We start from the raw sequence: 20615 nt of genomic DNA on the forward strand, positions 1-20615 counted from the left end.
TGTTAAAATAAATGTTCAAACTTGGTTTGATTTGAGTTTAGCTTAAGTTTGATTCATTTAGATATTATAATTTTGAGTTTGATTTGAGCTTAGTTTAAGTTTGGTTTATTTAGATATTATTGAATTCTCAATTCAAGTTTATTTGATTATTTGAATCTTGTACCTTTTAAGTTTATTTGATTAGTTATTAAATTTAATAATATAAATTTGTTTCTCTATTTTGAAGATTTCTTTATTTATTTAGCAAGTTAATAAGAGTTTTGTTCATGAATATTGTTCATAAACATTAATTGAACATATATGTTTTTAAGTTTGTTTGTTTAGTTGAATTATATTTTTAAATTTGTTTGTTTAATTAAATAAGTTGTTCAAATTTATTTATTTAATTAATTTTATGTATATTGAACGAATATAAATAATTTTTTACTAAGTCAACTATCAAATTTATTCCTAAATATTTGATTCATTTACTACCCTAAGCATCTTGAGTTGTCTTATTTACAACAGACTGATGAATTCATAAAAAAACCACGTGTCACCAGCAGTCTTTTGAGAACCGGATCGAAACAGGTTGGTCGAATTGGAAATCAAATGCCAGTTCAGTCCAGTCATTTGAGTACCACTGCTAGAGATAACGAATGATCTTTATATCAAAATAGTATCGTTTGGAGCCAAATCACACATCATAGTGAATAAGGACGTGTATTATTACATTCCAGTACACTCATAGTTTTATTCAACTTTACAACATAAAAAAGTTTTCTGGAGGATGAACCGCTAGTTACTTTCACAAACTTTGAATCGAACAATCAAAATAATTCTCCACAAAATGAACAAGCCAATGTTTACCCAACAAACTTCTACTGTGCAAAATTACTGCCCCAAGAAGAAGAAGAAGCAATTTGCCTACTTACGCACATTTGCTCGAAGTGACTGAAAGTGAGCAGCAATAGAGTCGTAATCAGGAAGGTTGGGATGAACATGAGATGAATTTTTTGAAGAGTTTTCACGTGAAATTGATGTTGAACTTGAATTGGTTGCAGTAGATTTTTCATTATTTTCTTCAACAGGAGGATGCCTAGACTTATCTTGGGATAACCTCGGACTTTCCCTGACTGCAGATGGCTCAGTTGGCAAGTGTTTCGCTGAAGGTTCACGTGAAGTTGCTTTCGAATATGAATTGGTCGTAGTTGATTTTTCGTTTTTTTCTTTAACAGAAGACTGCCTTGACTTATCCTGGGATAATTTCAGACTTTCGCTAATCGTGGATGGTTCAGTTAGCAAGTGTTTCACCGGAGCTTCTTGGGTCAATGAGTACGGTTGTCGATGCTGGGACCTCTCGGTGCCCTCGAAATCTTCAGAGTGCTTGATTTTGGCAAAAGAAGATCCAGTTGCAGACTTTAATTGAAAAGCCTGTGATTCCCTTGCAGGATTCAATATGGTTGGGGCTTTGTCTTCTTTAACTTGTGCTGCGGGTCTTGTTCTTCGAGAAAACTTAATAGCATTTCTGTCTCCTATTACTGAAGCGGTTTGCGACCCAAGGTTGTCCGTCTCACTGTCATCAAAATTAGAGTTACTGATTGGCTTTCTGGAGCTCAAGGCATTATATGGTCTCACATGTGCTTTCTGACTGTCAAGCCCCTCTTCTGAGACTTCAGATTCTGATGGTGTTTTAATTTGCATGTTCAACTTCTGGTTTCGGAAGGTCCGAACACTGTCTCTTGACTGTCTAGTCCCAGTTGCATAAATTTGCTCTGTGTTGCTGTCTACGCTTGGGTTTGTTGCTGAGGTTCTTAAAAATGCTTTGCTAAGCTCTTTTCCTTCTTGCTGCTGGAGATTTGACTCATGAACTGGACTGCCCAAATCCTCAGTTCCATACTCAGAGTAAACTGATCTTGATGAACCATCTGCCAATCGCCCATCACTACCAAGACTAGTATCCGTATTAGCTGTAGAAGCTCTTATCTTAATCCTGGAAGCATTTGTATGCAAATCTTTACTCTGTTTCTCTTCAATGTCTGCCGAAAAAACTGCTGCACTGACATTTGTCTCTTCATTGTTGTTAAGAGAAGTATCATAAGAATTTAGTTTTGTCCTGGATAAAACATCAGCATTGCTTTTTTGTAAATGAGATGGACCAGTGTATCCTTTATTCCTCAATCCACCAGACAATCTACCAAAGTTCAGGACTCCACTTTCATACCCTTGATTTGATGCAGTTACATCTTCTGATTCTTCTTCTGTTGATCCTCGCACTGTATCATCAGAGTGAGAAGATATGTCAATTCTTTGACTTTGTTGGTCATTATGCACAATAAGACCAGATCTCCGATCCTTATTATTAGAACCTTTTTCGACTTCAAGGTTTCTTTCATTATGAAAGGAAGGTGAAACTTGATTACCTTCATCAAATATCATGGCATCATCCATGGAACTGGTTCTATGACTAGGTTGTGCTGGTAATGGGCCTCTCCCGGCACTGTTATCAGCATCTACAAAATTGCTTGATCCCCTGCGCTCCAATAAATTCACCTTCTCCATCTCGTCTTCACTCTCTGAAGGAGAATCATATCTTGGCGAGTCATATTTCGGATGCAGATTGTCATCAGAATCTGACTGAGGGCCAGCCTTTCTGATATTCTCTGAATGATCACTTTGGTGTTGTTCTGAGAATGAATGTGAGGATCTGATTTCGTTGTTTTGAACTCCAGCATTTGCTTTCTCCATCTCGATTTCATTTTCTGAACCAGAGTCATATTTTGGCGAGTCATACTTTGGAGGCAGTTTGCCATCTGAATCTTCCTGAAAATCAGCCTTTTCTATCTTCTCAGAATAATCTGTTTGCTGTGGTTCTATGAAAGAATGTGAGGAGATGAATTCATTATTTAGAAATCCAGTTGCACTCTCCTTATTTCTCCAAGAGTCCGTGTTTAATGAGGGACTAGGAGATCCTCTTTGTTGCGGCAAAAATGAGTCTAACAAGTTCCTTTCATTGTGCCTTGATTGATCATCATAGTCATCAAAATGTACAGTGAAAGAATGGGCTTCAGTTTGATCCTCAACATAATCCGTTGTTTTATTTTCCTTGAAGATATTAGAATGAATTGAAAAAGGATATGTGCCATGTCCTTGATCATAGTCTGTAATACTATCATCATTACCTTCAGCATTATCACTATCATCAGCATCAGAGTTAGATGCAGATCTAATATCCGAAAGGCTTCCTTGAGCATAATGATGTGGTTTGGTGTCATCTTGGCGAAAATTATTTCCTGATACTGGATGGACTGCCGAACCAATGAACTGAGTCTTCTCTGACATCGGTTGTTCTCTACCATCGAGATTATTATTTGAGGTTTCATCTTCAGTTAATTTGTTGGTCCTTACCAAGTCATCTTTCTGCACATCTTGTGTCCTTGGTTTCACAAACTTGGAACCTTTTCGATTAGTATCCTCAGATGTTTCTAAACGAGAAGTGTAATTCCTATCCTGATATTTGCTTTTTGTTGACTGAGAGCCTTCATTTTTCAAAACATAAGCAGATGGTGCATTACCAGAAGATGGGCTAGAAACATTCCCACGCCTTACTAATTCAGCGGCAGCTCTAGCTGCCATGCTAGCTCTTTCAGCAGATTCAGCAGCTGCCTCAGCAGCAGAAGTTGCATCCTCAAATTCAAGTTTCCAATTAGAATCATGCACATTCTCTTCCTCAGCAAGTGTTGATTTGACTGCTTCCACACCAGAAAAGATCTCATTTTAGACAATGAATGGAACAAATAGCTTGTAAACAGAATTAACCAAGGATGGGAAACTAAATTGTTTCATACGTGTAACAAACGTTTAGACAGGAACTGAAGTACTAGTATGGGTCGTGTTCATTAGGATAGTCGACAATACCTTGTGGTTGACTTGTAGTATTATATGGAGAGACTGAGGTAGTCGTTTCACTATTCTGTCCACGAACAAATGAGGGTTTCTCATTGAAGGATTTAATTTCCATCTTATCCAAACTACTGAAAGAGGATGGACCACTCTGTTCAAATGCAGATTCACAAGTTTAGAATTAACTGCATCTTGGAGCTTACAATAAATCTAAAAAGTGATGGAATGTTGCAGTTTACCAGCAAGTCATCCTTAGGCTTTTGAACTTGCTCCTCAAATGCTTTTGATTCCCATTTGATGTCATGTTCTTTAGCAATTTCAGTCATGACATTAACTTTTGTCTGAATATCAGGTGCATTTGCTGATAATTTTTCAACCATCTAAACAACATTAAATTAAATGGAAACAATAATAAGCAAAATTTGTGAATTAAACGTTTTAAAAAAAGACTATTTAGGAAAAAATGGAGGGCTTTTGATTTCCAATTAAAAAAAAAGGGGGAAGACAAGAAGAGAAGAAGCTTTGCCACTTTTATCATATTTCCTATAAACAGAGGTAGCTTAATAAATTGGACCTTACCATACGGCTAACTCCAGATTCTGGCCGAAGTTCAAGAGCAGCCTTAGCAAAATCTTTACCATACTTTGCTGTTAAATGTTTGCGAATATCCATAAGTTCTGGGATATCTGCACATCTTGGGGATGCAAATATAACACTTGATATTGCTTCCTTCAGATCTATGGGGCAAGTCCTACAAAATTTGCATTTTTCAAGATTTAAAAAATTCAATGCCAGGAAAGATCTTGTGCAAAAATAGTTAAAAGAAATACAATCAACAATCTTGTAGAGTTATTTGGAATTTCAATTTGAGAAGGTTGTTATTTCCCGTTATCTTGGGTAACAAATGAAGAATGCATTTTAGCATTGCCAACAATGAAGACAATAAAAACTTGCTTGAGAAAACAACCTCAGAGTGAGAGAAATAACCAGTAGAAAAAGGAGAAATAACCAGTACTAGAATTTCTACAAAAGGGTACCTAAAACATGTTGGTGTAATATTCCTCAATCAGGGTTGACCAAGTTGACTAAGCTTGAGTTGGCTCAAGCTTGAGTCTTGATGTGTGAGTTTCGATGTTTGACAATATATAGAGATTGCAGATGCAATCGTCCGATTGGGGAGATTGTTGGTACAATTCCCCTATGGTCAAGGTTTGATCAATTTGATATGAAGAAGAGTCAAGTAGATCAAGGCTGACCGGTTACTTGACTGGGAAAGTCCTAACTGGAGAAGTTAGGCAAAGGCAAGTCCAACGGAAAGGTTGGCAGAAAGGAAAATCTAAGTGGGTCGCGTTGACCGGACACTTAGTGGTGAAAGTCCCGGTGAGTGAAGTCGGGCAGTTGAAAATCCTAGTGAGTGAAGCCAGGTGAAAATCCTAGTGAGTGAAGCTAGGTGAAAGTCTTGGTGAATGAAGTCAGGCAGAGGAAAGTCCCGATAAGTGAAGCCAAGTAGTGGGAAAATCCTAGTGAGTGGAACCAGATGAAAATCCTAATGAGTGAAGCTAAGTGAAAGTCCTAGTGAGTGAAGCTAGGTAGATGGAAAGACCTGGTGAGTGAAGTCAGGCACGTAGAAATTCAGGTGGGTCAAGGTTGACCGGACACCTGGTGTTGGAAAGTCCAAGTAGGTTCAAGGAGTGACCAGATACTTAGCACAAGGAAATCCAGATGGGTCAAGGTGATCGGGCATATGGTGGAAGGAAGTCCAAGTGGGCCATGGAGGACCGAACACTTAGCACGAGATGGTAAGTCCAAGTGGGTCAAGGTTGACCGGTCACTTGGCACGAGGAGAAAAGTCCAAGTGGGTCAAAGGATTGACCGGATACTTGGTGAAAAAGTCCCAACAGGTCAAGGTTGACCAAATGCTAGGCATGAGGAGTTCCAACATGTCACGGTTGACCGGATGTTGGATTTTGGAACCCTTGAGCTTGAGTTGAGCAAATCAAGGGAGGTCAATCGATCAGCCGATCGATTGAACCGAAGCCCAATCGATCAACCGATCGATTGGGAGAGTGATGAGATAAACAGCAGCCTAATCGATCGGCCGATCAATTGGGAGCCTGAATCGCGAGCACAGAAGCATCCCCAATCGATCAACCGATCGATTGGGCATCGTCGATCGATAGTCGATCGATTGGGGCTGGAATTCTTGCACGAACAGTGAGCTTCCTAATCGATTAGGAACGCTTAATCGATTAGTCTAGTCGATTAAGCCTGGAAAACTAGCCGTTGTGCGTCGCGATAAAAGGCTTCACGTGCACTGTTCCAAGATATCTCTCCCGATCTTCTTCACTGAGCTCACCAATCTTCTGCCAGATCTTGAAGCGTCTTGGAGTAAAAGTATTGCTGCACTTCCAAGGTCAAGAGGCATTCCCAAACCGGAAAAAAAAAAGCTAGCTAGGGTTTTTACTGTAAATCTTGTAAGATTTCATTTGTATTTGTTTTTCCTTTCTTCCTGTTATATTGAGAGCTTGTACGAGATTTCTTCACCTCCGATAGTTACTGAGAAATATTTTTCATAGTGGAGAAAGTGCCATGTGTGGATCCTTGGATTAGTCACCTCTTCTTGAGATGGATACCAAGTAAATCTATTTGTTAGCATTGGAGAGCTTGGCTTTGAGTTTTATTCCGCTGCACATCATCTACGAAATAAGCGAAGTGTCCTAACAAGTGATATCAGAGTCAGGCCACTCTTCATTGGACTAACTGTTGGTGCAGCGGAGACCGGCAAGAGGGGAGTGAATTGCTGAAAACAAAAAATAAAAATACCCTCCTCGGATTTCAACTCAGAAATAAGTGCAGCAATAAAAATAACTAGCAACTATATAAAATTAAAGACAGAAATAAAACGGGAGACCGAGGTTTAACCTGGTTACAACCAAGGAGATTGTTAATCCAGGACAATCGAAGATCGCACTAGCAGAGTCTCCTTCACCGTAGGCGGAGAAGCCTTTTTACACACTTAATGAACTCACAAGTTGCTAGGAATTGAAAGCTTGAATGAATGAATGAATTCCTAGCTCCAGGGGCCTTTTTATAGCTCCTGGAAAGTCTATCCCGAGGGTCCAAAGCGCCTCCAACAAGGTTCAAGGCGCCTCCAGCTCGGTCAGCGGATAAAACTTTATCCGCACGCAAACGGTCAAAACTGACCTGTTGAAGGCGCCTTCAACAGGCTTGAAGGCGCCTTCAAGGGCGCCTTCAAGCTTGTTTAAGGCGCCTTAAAGCTACAGTAACTTCTGCTACAGTAATTTCCAGCCTCTTTTGACTCCTTTTCTTCTTCGCTTTGGTTGTGGCCAACGGAATAGGGCTCACCCGAACCCAATTCCCGGCCTTTCCTCGAGCAGCCTTCCGTCCCGGCTTAAAGTCCCTCGAACGCTGCGCACACTCTTCACGCCCACCGGAGCAGCCTTCTCCTCGAGCAGCCTTCCTTCCGCTCGACTTCCTGTGCTCCTAAGCTCCTGCACACTCAGACACAGGGATCAAACACAGCAGGACCTAATCAACTTGGTTGATCACATCAAAACTACCACGGGGTCCAACACTAACTGCCATTGAGGGCAACGAGTTAGAGGTTGAAGAAGTTGAAGCTCCAAAGTCAACAAGACAAGATTTCAAAAACTCAACTTTAAGATGGATTTCCAAGATGGACTCGGATATGATACAAGGGTGCCTCCACCATATGTATCCATAAGTTTCAATTCTTGGAAATCAAGAATTGAAAATTTCTCCACGATGGAGATAGAGCAATGGTTTGCTCTAATAGAGGGCTTTGAAGCTCCAAGGGATTCAAAAGGCAAGCTCATCAAGAAAGACAAATGGAGCAAGGAGCAAATTCAAAGGTGCGTGGCAAACAACAAGGTCATTAAATTATTGGTTAGTTTGTTGCCAAACACAATCATGAGCCAAATTGGAGATTATCAAGACACCAAGGAAATTTGGAGCAAATTGGTGAAGATTCATGAAGAACCCTCCACTGTACAAAATCAAGAAGAATCCAAAGAGGACAATTCATTGAATCAAGAGAAAGAAGAATCCGAAGTTAAGAGGTGCTCAATATCGGAAGAAGAAATTCAAGAAAAATCATCTTCAAGAAAGCATAAAGATAAAGGCAAAGGAGTGATACTCATTATTTTATGTGCCTGAGGATGATGATGAAGAGACCTCCACCTCTAGGATTGAGGGGGAGCGTGGACCTTTATTGTCCGATCAAGAAGAAGCCTCCTCATCCGGATCAAATAAAGAAAGTGCCACCCCCATAAGCAAATGTATAGCAATTTCAATTGTCAATAATAAAGATCATATCATTTGTTTTGAGTGTAGGGAAAAAGGGCGCTACAAAAATAAGGGTCAAGTGGCACCAAAGGGCAATGAGAGGCCCAAGGATATCTGTCCCTCGGTCTGAAAAGGCAAAGAGCACATTGTGTGCTTCACTTGCCATCAAAATGGACATTATCAGAGCCAATGTCCAAAGGGGAAGAAACCAATCAAAGTCAAAGGAGGAAGCTCAAATCAAGGGGGAGCTTCTAAAGGAAAACTCAAGGTATCATTTATTGAACCAATTCCTTTGACCCATGATAAAAAGCATGCTAGTTCTAATTTATATCATTTTAATGTTATTTATCATGAAAATAGAAAGCATGATAGAGTTAAGGAAAAATATGTAGCTTATCATGCTAAAATCACTCAATCTAAGGCTAGAAAGATAGATAACAAATTAGGCAATAACTCTAAGGATTTTAGATATAAGCCTAGAAATAGAAATGCTCAAGGGAAAAATAAAAAATCCAAAACTAAGGATTTAAAGATGGAAAATCAATCCTTGAGGTCAAGGCTTGACAAATTGGAAAAGACCATAAAAAGAATAGAAAATATTCTAAAAAGGCAAATGAGCATAACCTAGGTTTAGGAACACAAAAGACATCAAATGGACATAGAGGTTTGGGATACAAACCTAAGACCAAGAAGAATGTGGCTTCATATCATAGGGTTCCATATAGTTATGGAACCAACCCTAGGTTTAGAGGTCAAGTCAAAGATACAAGGGAAGCTATTCCTAGAAGTATTTTTGTCAAGACCAATGTGACTAAGACTTCTAAGAAGTCAAAAAAAGTCATCAAGAAGATCACAAGGGAAGCTATCCCTAGAATTGACTTAAGTGAGTCAAGTATGACCAAGGCTTCTAAGAAGCCTAAGAAGGTCATTAGGAAGGTATCTAGAGAAGTCATCCCTAGTGAATACCTAGAGAATCTAAGGAGCATCAATAGGTTTTGGGTTCCGAGAAGCTCTACACCCTAGATGAGTTTAGAGAGTGTCAACTCTAAATAGGTAAGGGTGATTAACCCAACCTTGACAAAGTTGACACTTGGAGGCATTTTCAAGGTTTTTGTTAACCTTTGAAAATGAAAATGATTAATTGTTTACTCTTTGGAAGAGTAAAATGTGTCAAAATATGAGGAATTGGATTTAATTTAAATTGGCACAAATAAAGAAAAACCAATAGAAATGTCAAATTGGGAATTTGACATTTTCTTATGAAAATTAGGGCAACCTAGGATTATTTTATTTAGTTTAGCTAAGGATTAAGGATACTTAGATTATCAAGGTATATTTTATCTATGTTAATTTGCCATGATTATTTGTCCATTATATGTCATGACATCATATTTTGTATTTATGCTTATTATGAAAAAACACAACAAAAATTACATGTCATGTCATATATACATCATGTAACTATAGTATGCTTTCTTTTGGAAATTACTTATTCTTGATGTATTTCATAAAACCATCATGCATTAATTTTAAATTCCTTATAATTAAGGACAATGACATTTGCTAGCAAGTGACATCCTAGGTGGATGTTCATGAATTAAAATGTCTAGATAGATATGCATGATCCCTAGTTTAGGGCAAAACCAAAATCTACATCTCACAAAGACTATAAGTTGACTTGTATGTGTTTTAGCGCACATTAGATACAAGTGAGATGTTAGAATGATGAACAAAACTCAAGATGTTGATTTAGTACATCTATTTGAGTTTTGATTTCATCAAAACACATAGTTATGTGTACTCCAATCATTAGAAAAGCTAATGTACAAGTCATGTGCATTGAACCCAAAGAACATGATTGGAAATTGGTTTCAAAAATCATTTTAAATATACTTTGGAAAACCTTAGTAAAAGCTATCTTTTGATAGTAATCATCATTGAAAAGTTTAGACACGAAACTGGGAAGAAACATTGAAATTTTTACAAGTTTCTGTCAATCTTTGGAAATAAGATATATTTTCTTAAAAAACTATTTTTCCATGATAGTATATACCCTAAATAATGTCTATAAGAATTTTCATAATTTTAGAATTTTGTAAAATTTTTAGGGCATGTATGAATTTCGCTGAAATTGGATCTCAGGAAATCAGAGCTCCAATCGATCAGTCGATTGATTGAAGTGTCTCAATCAATCGAGCGATCGATTGAGATGGGGTTTCTCATGAACAAAAGCTCGCGGAATCGATCCGTCAATCGATTCAAGTATTCAACGCTGCTGAATCAATCGGTCGATCGATTCAAGCGTTTTCTCTGCGAATAGAAGCTCCCAGAATCAATCGCTGGATCGATTAAAACGGATTCAATCGATTGAGTCTCAACCTCAATCGATTGAGAAGGCTGATTTTGGTTGGGAAAGCCTGATTTCAGCACTTTAAGTCATTTTTAGTCTCTTTAACCACTCCTAACTTCTTGGAATATATTTATATATATTTAAAGGTAGTTTTCAGGATGAAAACAAGGAGAAATGGTTAAGGAACACTAGGTTGAAGTTTAGGATGAGGTTGGTTTCAATATTGAATATTTTAAACCTCAAAACTTTATGTTTTGGGTTTCCTAAAGGTTTAGGGATTCCAAGTCATTGTTGGCGCAACGACAAAAGTTTGGAGCATGTCTTTAGGGGAAGCCACTCTTTAAGGACATGAAATTTTTTTTTAACATCTCGGAAGGTGGTTAACCTTCGTTAGAGAAAATACTCTAGGATGAGCATTGTTAAGTGGTTCAATGCTCAAGGGTAAGCATTAGATACAATGAAGGGTATAAGACATTCATTGTAGTGTTGTGAACAACATGTGAGGTTGTGAACAATGTATGAGTAACTCTTAAAGGGGAGAGTTTTTGATGTGTACCAAAGGGGGAGAATATAGGGTTTAAGTTAGGCCTTCATTACCTAAAGAGGGAATTTGACCTATAGTAAAGGGAGAGAATGAAAGAAACTTTCATTCATGCTTTGGCATAAAGAAGAAGTTGAGGCTAGGATTAGCCTAACTTAAAAGTATTGTCAAACATCAAAAAGGGAGAGATTGTTGGTGCAATATTCCTCGATCAGGTTGACCAAGTTGACTAAGCTTAAGTTGGCTCAAGCTTAAGTCTTGATGTATGGGTTTCGATGTTTGACAATATATGGAGATTGCAGGTGCAATCGTCCGATTGGGGAGATTGTTGGTGCAATTCCACTCTAATCAAGGTTTGATCAGTTTGACGTGAAGAAGAGTCAAGTAGGTCAAGGCTAACCGGTTACTTGACTAGGAAAATCCTAACTGGAGGTTAGGCAAAGGCAAGTTGGCAGAAAGGAAAATCCAAGTGGGTCGATGTTGACCGAACACTTGGTGGTGAAAGTCCCGGTGAGTGAAGTCGGGCAGGTGAAAATCCTGGTGAGTGAAGCCAGGTGAAAATCCTAGTGAGTGAAGCTAGGTGAAAGTCCTGGTGAGTGAAGCGAGGCAGGAAAAGTCCTAAGTGAAGTCGGGCAGTGGGAAAATCCTGATGAGTGGAGCGAGGTGAAAATCCTAATGAGTGAAGCTAGGTAAAAGTCCTAGTGAGTGAAGCTAGGCAGATGGAAAGACCTGGTGAGTGAAGCCAGACATATGGAAATCCGGGTGGATCAAGGTTGACCGGACACCCGGTGTTGGGAAATTCAAGTAGGTCAAAGGAGTGACTGGATACTTGACACAAGGAAATCGGGTCAAGGGTGATCGGACATCTGGTGGAAGGAAGTCCAAGTGGGTCATTGAGGACCGGACACTTGGCACGAGATGGTAAGTCCAAGTGGGTCAAGGTTGACTGATCACTTGGCACGAGGAGAAAAGTCCAAGTGGGTCAAAGGATTGACCGGACACTTGGTGAAGAAGTCCCAGCAGGTCAAGGTTGATCAGATGCTAGGCATGAGGAGTTCCAACAGATCACGGTTGACCGGATGTTAGATTTGCGAACCCTTGAGCTTGAATTGAGCAAGTCAAGGGAGGTCAATCGATCAGCTGATCGATTGAACCGAAGCCCAATCAATCAGCCGATCAATTGGGAGAGTACTGCGATAAACATCAGCCCAATTGATCGGTCGATCGATTGGGAGTCTGAATCGCGAGCACAGAAGCATCCCCAATCGATCAGCGGATCGATTGGGCACCGCCAATTGATCGGTCGATCGATTGGGGCTAGAATTCTCGCGCGAATAGAGAGCTTCCTAATTGATTAGGAAGGCTTAATCGATTAATCTAACAGCATGGAAAACTAGCTGTTGTGCGTCGTGATAAAAGACTTCGCGTGCACTGTTCCAAGATATCTCTCCCGGTTTTCTTCACCGAGCTCACCAGTCTTCCGCCAGTTCTTGAAGCGTCTTGGAGTAAAAGTGTTGTTGCACTTCCAAGGTCAAGAGGCATTCCCAAACAGGAAAAAGAAGCTAGCTAGGGTTTATACTGTAAATCTTGTAAGATTTCATTTTATTTGCTTTTCCTTTCTTCCTATTGTATTGAAAGCTTGTACGAGATTTCTCCATCTCCGGTAGTTATCGAGGAGTATTTTTCATAGTGGAGAGAGTGTCGTGTGTGGATCCTTGGATTAGTCACCTCTTCTTGAGGTGGATACCAAGTAAATTTATTTGTTAGCATTGGAGAGCTTGGCTTCCAATTTTATTCCGCTACACATCATCTACTAGCTCCAAAGTGTCTTAACAAAACACATTATAAAAACCAGAACCCGACTATCAGATTTTATATCAATGATACAATCGAACAGTTATCTATTTTGTATAAGTTAAAATTCTGTTTACCAGGAAAGATGAGATAACATTGTTAAATATGTTATGTGTTAAGAGGCTTCACACAAGAGAACGAAGTAAAAATGGAAGAAGTATTTGATAGAATAATGAAACAGACTAAAAAACAATAGTTCTGCTTGCTTTATCTTAGAGAAATCTTAGAGAAGGCCATCTCAGTGGGGGATGGATGTAAGGTGTTTGGGTGGTTGATTTGCCATGACCTTACAGAAGTTGGGCATAAAAATAAAGGTATTTGTTCTCACATGCACACCAGAGGCATCTAAATAGGGAGAGATGTTTTCAAGTGCAACATGTAGATAAATCATCAGAAGAATATGACATGGAAATAAATATTACTGCCTGCATGGGTTGACTGGTGACACGTGTCCCACATTAAGAGAGTGGGTTTCTACTTTTCCTACAGTTTGTTGACACTAGAAAAGGCAAGTCATTTAGTTTAAATTGAGCAATCACTTTTGTCAATTAAGATATCTATGTCTGAGATATATATTATATATGTATCACATCTAACAACTGAATATTTTGCATGGGCAGACATAAAATTGAGTGCTAAGAGGAAAGAATAGACAAAGTAATTTAGAGAATGAACAAACAAACAAAATATAAAAAATAAGTTACATACTTCTGTGACTCGATTATTGGTAAACGTGAATCAATGATTTCACAATATATCTCAATGAGCTCATATGCTGACATAGTCTTCTGTTCTCTTATAACATGTTCAACCTGTAATCATCAATGTAGAAGGTTTAGACAAAGTAGATATTTGTATGCATTCTGAACTTTCTCAGTGGCAATATCACTAACTCACTAGGGAAGGAAAGTAAGACATAATAATGAATGCATTCTAAATTTCCTCAGGGCAATATCGCTAAAATCACCTATTAGAATATCCTTTTTCAAGATATTGCCGCTTGACAAGCATTAAACTACTCTAAAATCTAAATAGACATAAAAAAGAAATCAGATGCAGACTTTATCTATGGTTAAATTATATATGTCTGAACTAAACACAAATAGAAGAAATTAATGCAAAATCATAGCTAGCTTCCACACTCATCATGAGAATTTCATGTTCCTCCTAATGCACTTCGTATTGATGAATGCAATATCCACCAACCAATCTTTGTTGTACATCTTAAAGTGGACTTAACTGAGATCGACAATGAGTTGTGGATTTTCCTTGGACTCTGAGCTACTACAAAAAGTTCATCAAGGACTGCAGCCACTACTCCCTTGGGTGCAATTCAAGGACTACATGTAGTTAGTTAATACATCTTGTATGAATGCCTCTGCAAAGGTCTACAAAACCAGTCAACGTCTATTAAGCCATGACACCTACTTCTGCTAATTTGGTTTACCTATGTGGCTAAGTCTACTAAACTACTGTACATACAAGGAGCAAGGAACAAAAAAAGACTAACACGCTTTTAAGGTTGGAGCAGGATAGATGTCATGCTTTGAAAACATTTTTCGTTTACAATCCTCGAGGCTAGTCAGTCAGTCATGATCCTAAAGGAATCAATGGCTGCTAAACAATAATATCCGAGATCCTATGGTGCGACCCTATGATCAGGGCCATACCATTGTCACTACTATGGAGACCGTAAGGGAGAATAAAGAAGACATGTTGATTATCGTTCAAAAGCATATATGAACGCAGATAAAATAAATGCACAAACAATGATGAAAAATCAAACAGACACATGCAAGGAGTCAACTCATATAAATTGATTGAAACTATCATTCTCAAAATTCACCCTTTTGCATCCTGGATCATCGATCAATATTAACTTAACCATTCAGTAAATAGAGACGGACCCGAATCCTAGCGGTTTGCTCCTGTCCAGTCTCCAGGAGCTGAGCCAAATCCCGCCGCATCTGCTTCACTAACACCTCCCGCTTGTTCTTGAGCAGTTTTATACGAGACACCGCCAGCTTCAGCGACGTCTTGCTGCCGCCAAATCCAATCACCAACGAGATAAGCAAATAAAGGGGGAAAGAGCAAGAAAATCGAGAAGCCCCAACGAGAATACCACAGACAAAGGGAAAAAAAATTAAGACCCCACAGCAACGGAAACGGAAATTTGCTCACCATTTCTGGGGCTTGAAGCTCCTGGTCAGCATCTCCGAGACCCTCGACCTGCTCTGCATCTCCCCGCAGCCAAATCGGATGCCCAAACCAGAAGATGAAGGTGGAAGACAACAAAGACAATTGAAGACGACCACTTTCAGATCAAAGCCCACGCAATCGAAGTATTCGGCAATTTGCTTCGCCAAATCGACGGGCTATCCAATTAACCTCCCCAGCCGACCTCATCGACGAAGCAATCAAATGGGAACAAAAAATAGAAAATTGGATAGCAAAGTGACGTAATTACCCTCGTCATTTATAATTGTAGCATGAATTCTGGGATTGGATTGAGCGGGGTAAAATCGGCAAATCAAAGCTCACGACGGTTCGCTACCGCGTTTCGTAGTTCCACCCGTTAGATCGAGATTTAACGTTATGTGATCAAATTGTAAGATTCTAGGAACTGCGGGATTTGACGGGGATGAAGCCCAGAAGAGACTCTTTGTTGAAAAAAAAAAACACAAAAATAAAAACGGCCCAGATTAAGAGAAATATTATATTAACGCTCATTTTTTCTAAAAAAAAATTAAATGCACATCCCTTATTTAATTTTATTTCAAAAATATTCTAGGTTGTAAAAGGATATAATTACTCTACGTTATAAAAGTTACATATACGATCATGATTAAATTTTGTCTTGCTTAATGAATTATTATTTTGTACATATTGTAAAAATTAGTAACTAATTTTTATAGTAGGATAAAAACTATATATTAAATTATATAATTGATTCATTTAAAGTGTGATAAGTGCCATAGAATCTTCATTATTTTGTTTTATTTTTTGAAGTGTTATTTTAATTAGATTATCACGCAACAAAATAAAATTAAAATATATAAAGTGACTATTGTAGAAACTAGTACTTCTATAACTGTAAAAGTTAGTTGCTAATTTCTACATGATCGAATGATCAAATAATGTAAGAGTATTTTGGATAATTTATATTAAATATTAAATGAGGCGGTCATTTGACTCCTTCGAATTTTTTCCAAAAAAAAAACCCACCATCAAATGTGCAAGTCAACAAGTTTAGCACACTTAAACTCGTGATGATCAGGCAATTTACCAACTCATGGCAAGGAGACCAATGGACTTGTGGTTAATCAACCATGGTGAGCTTGTGAGCAGGATGTGAACTCACCATTGGGCTCATGGCAACAATTAACTCGTTGGTAAGGCTAGGCACAAGGATTGACTCATTGCTCCTTTGATCTAACTTATTGAGCATGTGCGTAAAGCATGCTAAGCAACTAAAGGATGTTCACATATCTTCACAAGAACATGATATTGTCCACTTTGGACCTAGACCCTCATAACTTTACTCTCAGACTCTCCCCAAAAGACCTCATGCCAATAGAGATATTCTACATCCTTTTAAACCAATGATCTTTCCTAAATCTTTCCAATATAGGACTTTGATTGAACATCAATAATCCTCCCCTCAAACGAAGAACCACAATTACTTTCATGGTTCGGGCCTCCTCGCGAGCATCCGGTCACCCTAACCTGTTCCGGGCTCACTCTCACCTTCGTTCAAGGCCACCCCACATGGTATCTGGCCTGGACTATGACTCTGATACCATTTGTTGGTACCAAAGGATGTTCACATATCTCCACAATGACATGATATTATCCACTTTAAGCCTAGGTCCTCATGACTTTTCTTTTGGGCTCTCCCCAAAAGGTCTCATACCAATGGAGATATCCTACATTTTTTTAAACTCATGATCTTTCCCAAATCTTTTCAATGTGAGACTTTGATTGAACCCCAACATGTGAAGATTGGATGTGCAGAGTCTGAGCATTTAGCCAAGCAAGGCTTGCAAAAAGGGCTAGCCATGACATGTGGCAAGCACATGTAATGCAACATGAGAGATGGAGCAACAGGAAGGTTGTTTTTTTTCACCTGAGTCCATAGTGCAGGACTTGGGCCATGCATTAGGTGTGTCGGCTAGCATTGAGCATGGTGCCAAAGTAACCAATTTGTGGAGTTGGGACTGGGCCAAGCACAAGGGTGCGAGTTGATGTTTGGCATGGTGCCCAAGCATCAAGTGATGCAGACAGGCAATTGGTACATGTGGCATGACAGTTTGACAAAATTACCTTGCAACCGCTAAGCCAACTTCTACTTATGCATTATAAATAGACAATGTTGGGCTAAGAATGTGTGAGCAATCTATCAAGAGACCAGTTTGTAATCCTTTATTGTGAATACAAAAGGTTGGGAGTTCTTCCTGTACGTTGGGTGTTCTTACTTGTGGCTAATTTTGTGTTTGTCTTGTGCATTTTCTTGCACTTTGGTGGTGTGTTTATAGGATGAATCAAGTGTTGGACTTGGTGGTCATGCAGAAAATTTTTAAGGTAGAAATTACCCCTATGACAATTAATATTAGAACTTTGAAGATGGCCGAAGGCAACCATAAAATTAGAGAAATGATTGCCGCTCTTGAAGCTTTGGTTGGTGTTGTCCCCAAGGGAGAAGATGTTTGCAATTTTGTTGTAAAGATTTTCAATATGGAGCATATTCAAGAGTCTTTAATGGAGGAATTGGTGTAGATTTGCAAAGATAATAAAGATCTATGCTTTGAAGTGGTTGTTTTGCGAATAGCAATGTTTTCAAAAATAGGGTATGATTGTTCAGTGGTAAGAGTTCCTAAACCCAAATTCTTTGGAGACACACAAAGTGCCAAGAACTAAAAAAAAATTTATGAGATATGGAGTAGTATGTTTTGGTTGCTAAAGTGTCTGAAATAAAAAAGTGACAATTGCAAGTATGTACCTTGTTGGTGATGCGAATGGTGAACATACATAGCGGATAATGCTAATGCGGAACGACAGAAAATTGATACTTAGGATCGGTTGAAAAAGGAAATGAATGATCAATTCCTTCCGAGTAACACCATGTGGATTGCACGAGATGATTTAAAATGTCTCAAGCAGAATGGTTCTGTGAGGGACTATGTCAAAGAATTTAATTATTTGATATTGGATATTCAAAATATGTCCGAGTAGGATAAATTGTATAATTGCTTGCATGGTTTGTAGCATTGGGCACAGATTAAACTTTGAAGGTAAAACGTAAAGGATTTGTCTTGGGTTGTTGATGCCTAGGTGGACCTTCGTATAAACAAAGACAATCTGAAAACTTATTCATCTTCCAAATCCAATTATATCTGAAAGGATAAGAAGGGAGATTGGAAGAAGAATTGCAAGAAGGGTGACAACAAGACGGATACGGGGAACAACCAATAGAAAGGAAGGACAGAACATCATGTCGCTTGAGGAAAGGATAAATCAAATAATTCTGATTGTTTCTTGTGCAATGACTCTCATTTTTCTAAAAAATGTCCCAAACGTGAGAAGCTAAATGCCCTCTTGGTGGGAGAGGATGGGGAAGTTCCATAACAGAAAGTTGCTACTCTTATAAATCCCTTATAATTGTTAAATCCAATTGTTGACTTTGAACTAGTTGAACTACTAACCGATATGTTAGAGGATATGGTGCAGACACATTCTCTACTCTTACACATTTATGTGGAAATGAATGGAAAAGTGTGAATGTTATGGTTGGCATAAGGACTATTCATACCTTTGTGTCTGCCAAATTAGTGGAAGAGTATGGGTTGTCAGTAAGTAAATGCCCAAGTTATATGAAATCTTGAATGCCAAGGCGCAGATAGTTGTCAATATGACTTATAATGTTTCTTTAATTGTTGATATTTGGGTTGGAAAAACAAATATGATAATGATTTCACTTGAGGATTTTTAATTAATCATGGGTATTGATTTCTTGCGAAAGACAAAAATAGTATCTATGTCTCACTTGGATAGAGTAATGGTGATGCAGGAGTCAAGTCATTCCTTTGTTCATTGTGTGCATCCTTATGGCAAGGGTCAAAACAAGAGGAAGACAAACATCATATCTGCAGTGTTATAAGAGAAATGTTTGAAGCAGGGTGAAACAACTTACTTGGTTGCCTTAATCGATGTCAAACCTGATAAGAAGGTCAAGTTACTTGTCGATGTTAAAGACATTTTGACTAAATTTGAAGATGTGATGCCAGCGGAGTTACTAAAGCACTTGCCACCAAGGTGAAATGTTGACCACAAAATCAAATTGATCCTTGGTGTTGTGTCTCCCATAAGTCTTCCAAAAGAAGGTGCAATTGCATGTTCTTGGGACATATGATTATCAATTGCATGTTCGGATGAATTTAAAGAAGGTGCATGTTATTGTTGATTGAAAATCTCTTTCAACAGTTTTTGAACTACGATCAATCTTGGGTTTACCAAACTACTACCATAAATTCATTTCTAATTATTCAAAAAAGGTTGCCCTATTGACAGACTTATTGAAAAAGAATATGCGATGGAAATGGTTAGATGCATGCAAATAAGCCTTTGAGACATTAAAGATGATTATAACATCTGAGCCAGTGTTGCATTTACCAAACTTTGAGTTGCCTTTGGAAGTGCATACTGATACTTCAGATAAAGCAATTGTTAGCGTGTTGGTGCAAGAAGATCATCCAATGGCCTTTGAAAGTGGAAAGCTTAATTCAGTTGAATAAAAATATTTAAACATGAGAAAGAGATGGTTCTTATTGCTCATTGCTTACAAGTTTGGAGAGTCTACTTGTTGGGTACAAAATTTCTTGTGAGAACTGATAATGTTACTAATATTTTCTTTGTCACTCAAAAGAAATTGTCCCCTAAGCAGGATCGTTGGCAAGAGTTTTTGATAGAATATAGCTTTATATGGAAGCACAAACCTGGCAGTCATAATCAAGTTATAGATACATTGAGTCGAAAAGAAATTTTTGCCACTTTTTACTATATCACAAGAGTAGAATTAGATATGCTGGAAAGGATAAAGGTTGTTACTACAAATGATATAACTTATGAAATGTTGGTGCAGCAAGTAAGAGATTAGACAATACGATTGTATTGGAGCGAGGATGATCTCCTGATTTATAAAGGGGTGAGAATCTTTGTACCTGTAGTAGGCAGTATGCGGAGAGAGTTACTAAAGGAAACTCATGACTTACAATGGATGGGTCACACCGGTATTGAAAGGATGCTTGCTCTTTTGACCCGTTCTTACATTTGACCTAAGATGGAAAATGACGTGGAGACTTATGTGAAAACTTATCTAATGTGTCAACAAGACAAGACTAAGTGGAAGAAGGAAGCGGGATTACTCCAACCGCTGTTTATTCCAAAAAAAACCTTGGGTTTTGATTTCTATGGACTTTATTAGTGAGTTCTCAAAGGTTGATGACATGTCTTCCATCATGGTGGTGGTGGACAGATTCTCTAAATATGCAGTATTTATTACAGCTCATTCGGCTTGTCCTTCTGATATTGCTGCTAAACTCTTTTATTGCAACATGATAAATTTTTCGGTTTGCCTAATGATATTGTGAATTATAGGGATACATG

At 38.4% G+C, this 20615-nt stretch overlaps 1 protein-coding gene across 2 annotated transcripts; it reads right to left on the reverse strand.

The window, feature by feature from the left end:
- Window positions 1-686: 686 nt before the first annotated feature.
- On the reverse strand, window positions 687-15358 carry LOC122045098 (microtubule-associated protein futsch-like). Of its 2 annotated transcripts, XM_042605170.1 has the most exons (8): window positions 15135-15358; window positions 14861-14993; window positions 13662-13765; window positions 4462-4633; window positions 4122-4262; window positions 3898-4033; window positions 2403-3728; window positions 687-2255 (listed from the first exon to the last, which is right to left on the reverse strand). In XM_042605170.1, the coding sequence occupies exons 1-8, from the start codon at window positions 15191-15193 to the stop codon at window positions 907-909; spliced, it is 3420 nt and encodes a 1139-aa protein (XP_042461104.1). In that variant the 5' UTR covers window positions 15194-15358; the 3' UTR covers window positions 687-906. The 2 variants fall into 2 exon arrangements, with proteins under 2 accessions (XP_042461104.1, XP_042461103.1); XM_042605169.1 differs by having other exon boundaries at window positions 687-3728.
- Window positions 15359-20615: the final 5257 nt, after the last annotated feature.

The sequence above is a fragment of the Zingiber officinale genome, chromosome 2B (genome assembly GCF_018446385.1).
Source record: "Zingiber officinale cultivar Zhangliang chromosome 2B, Zo_v1.1, whole genome shotgun sequence".
NCBI lineage: Eukaryota > Viridiplantae > Streptophyta > Magnoliopsida > Zingiberales > Zingiberaceae > Zingiber > Zingiber officinale.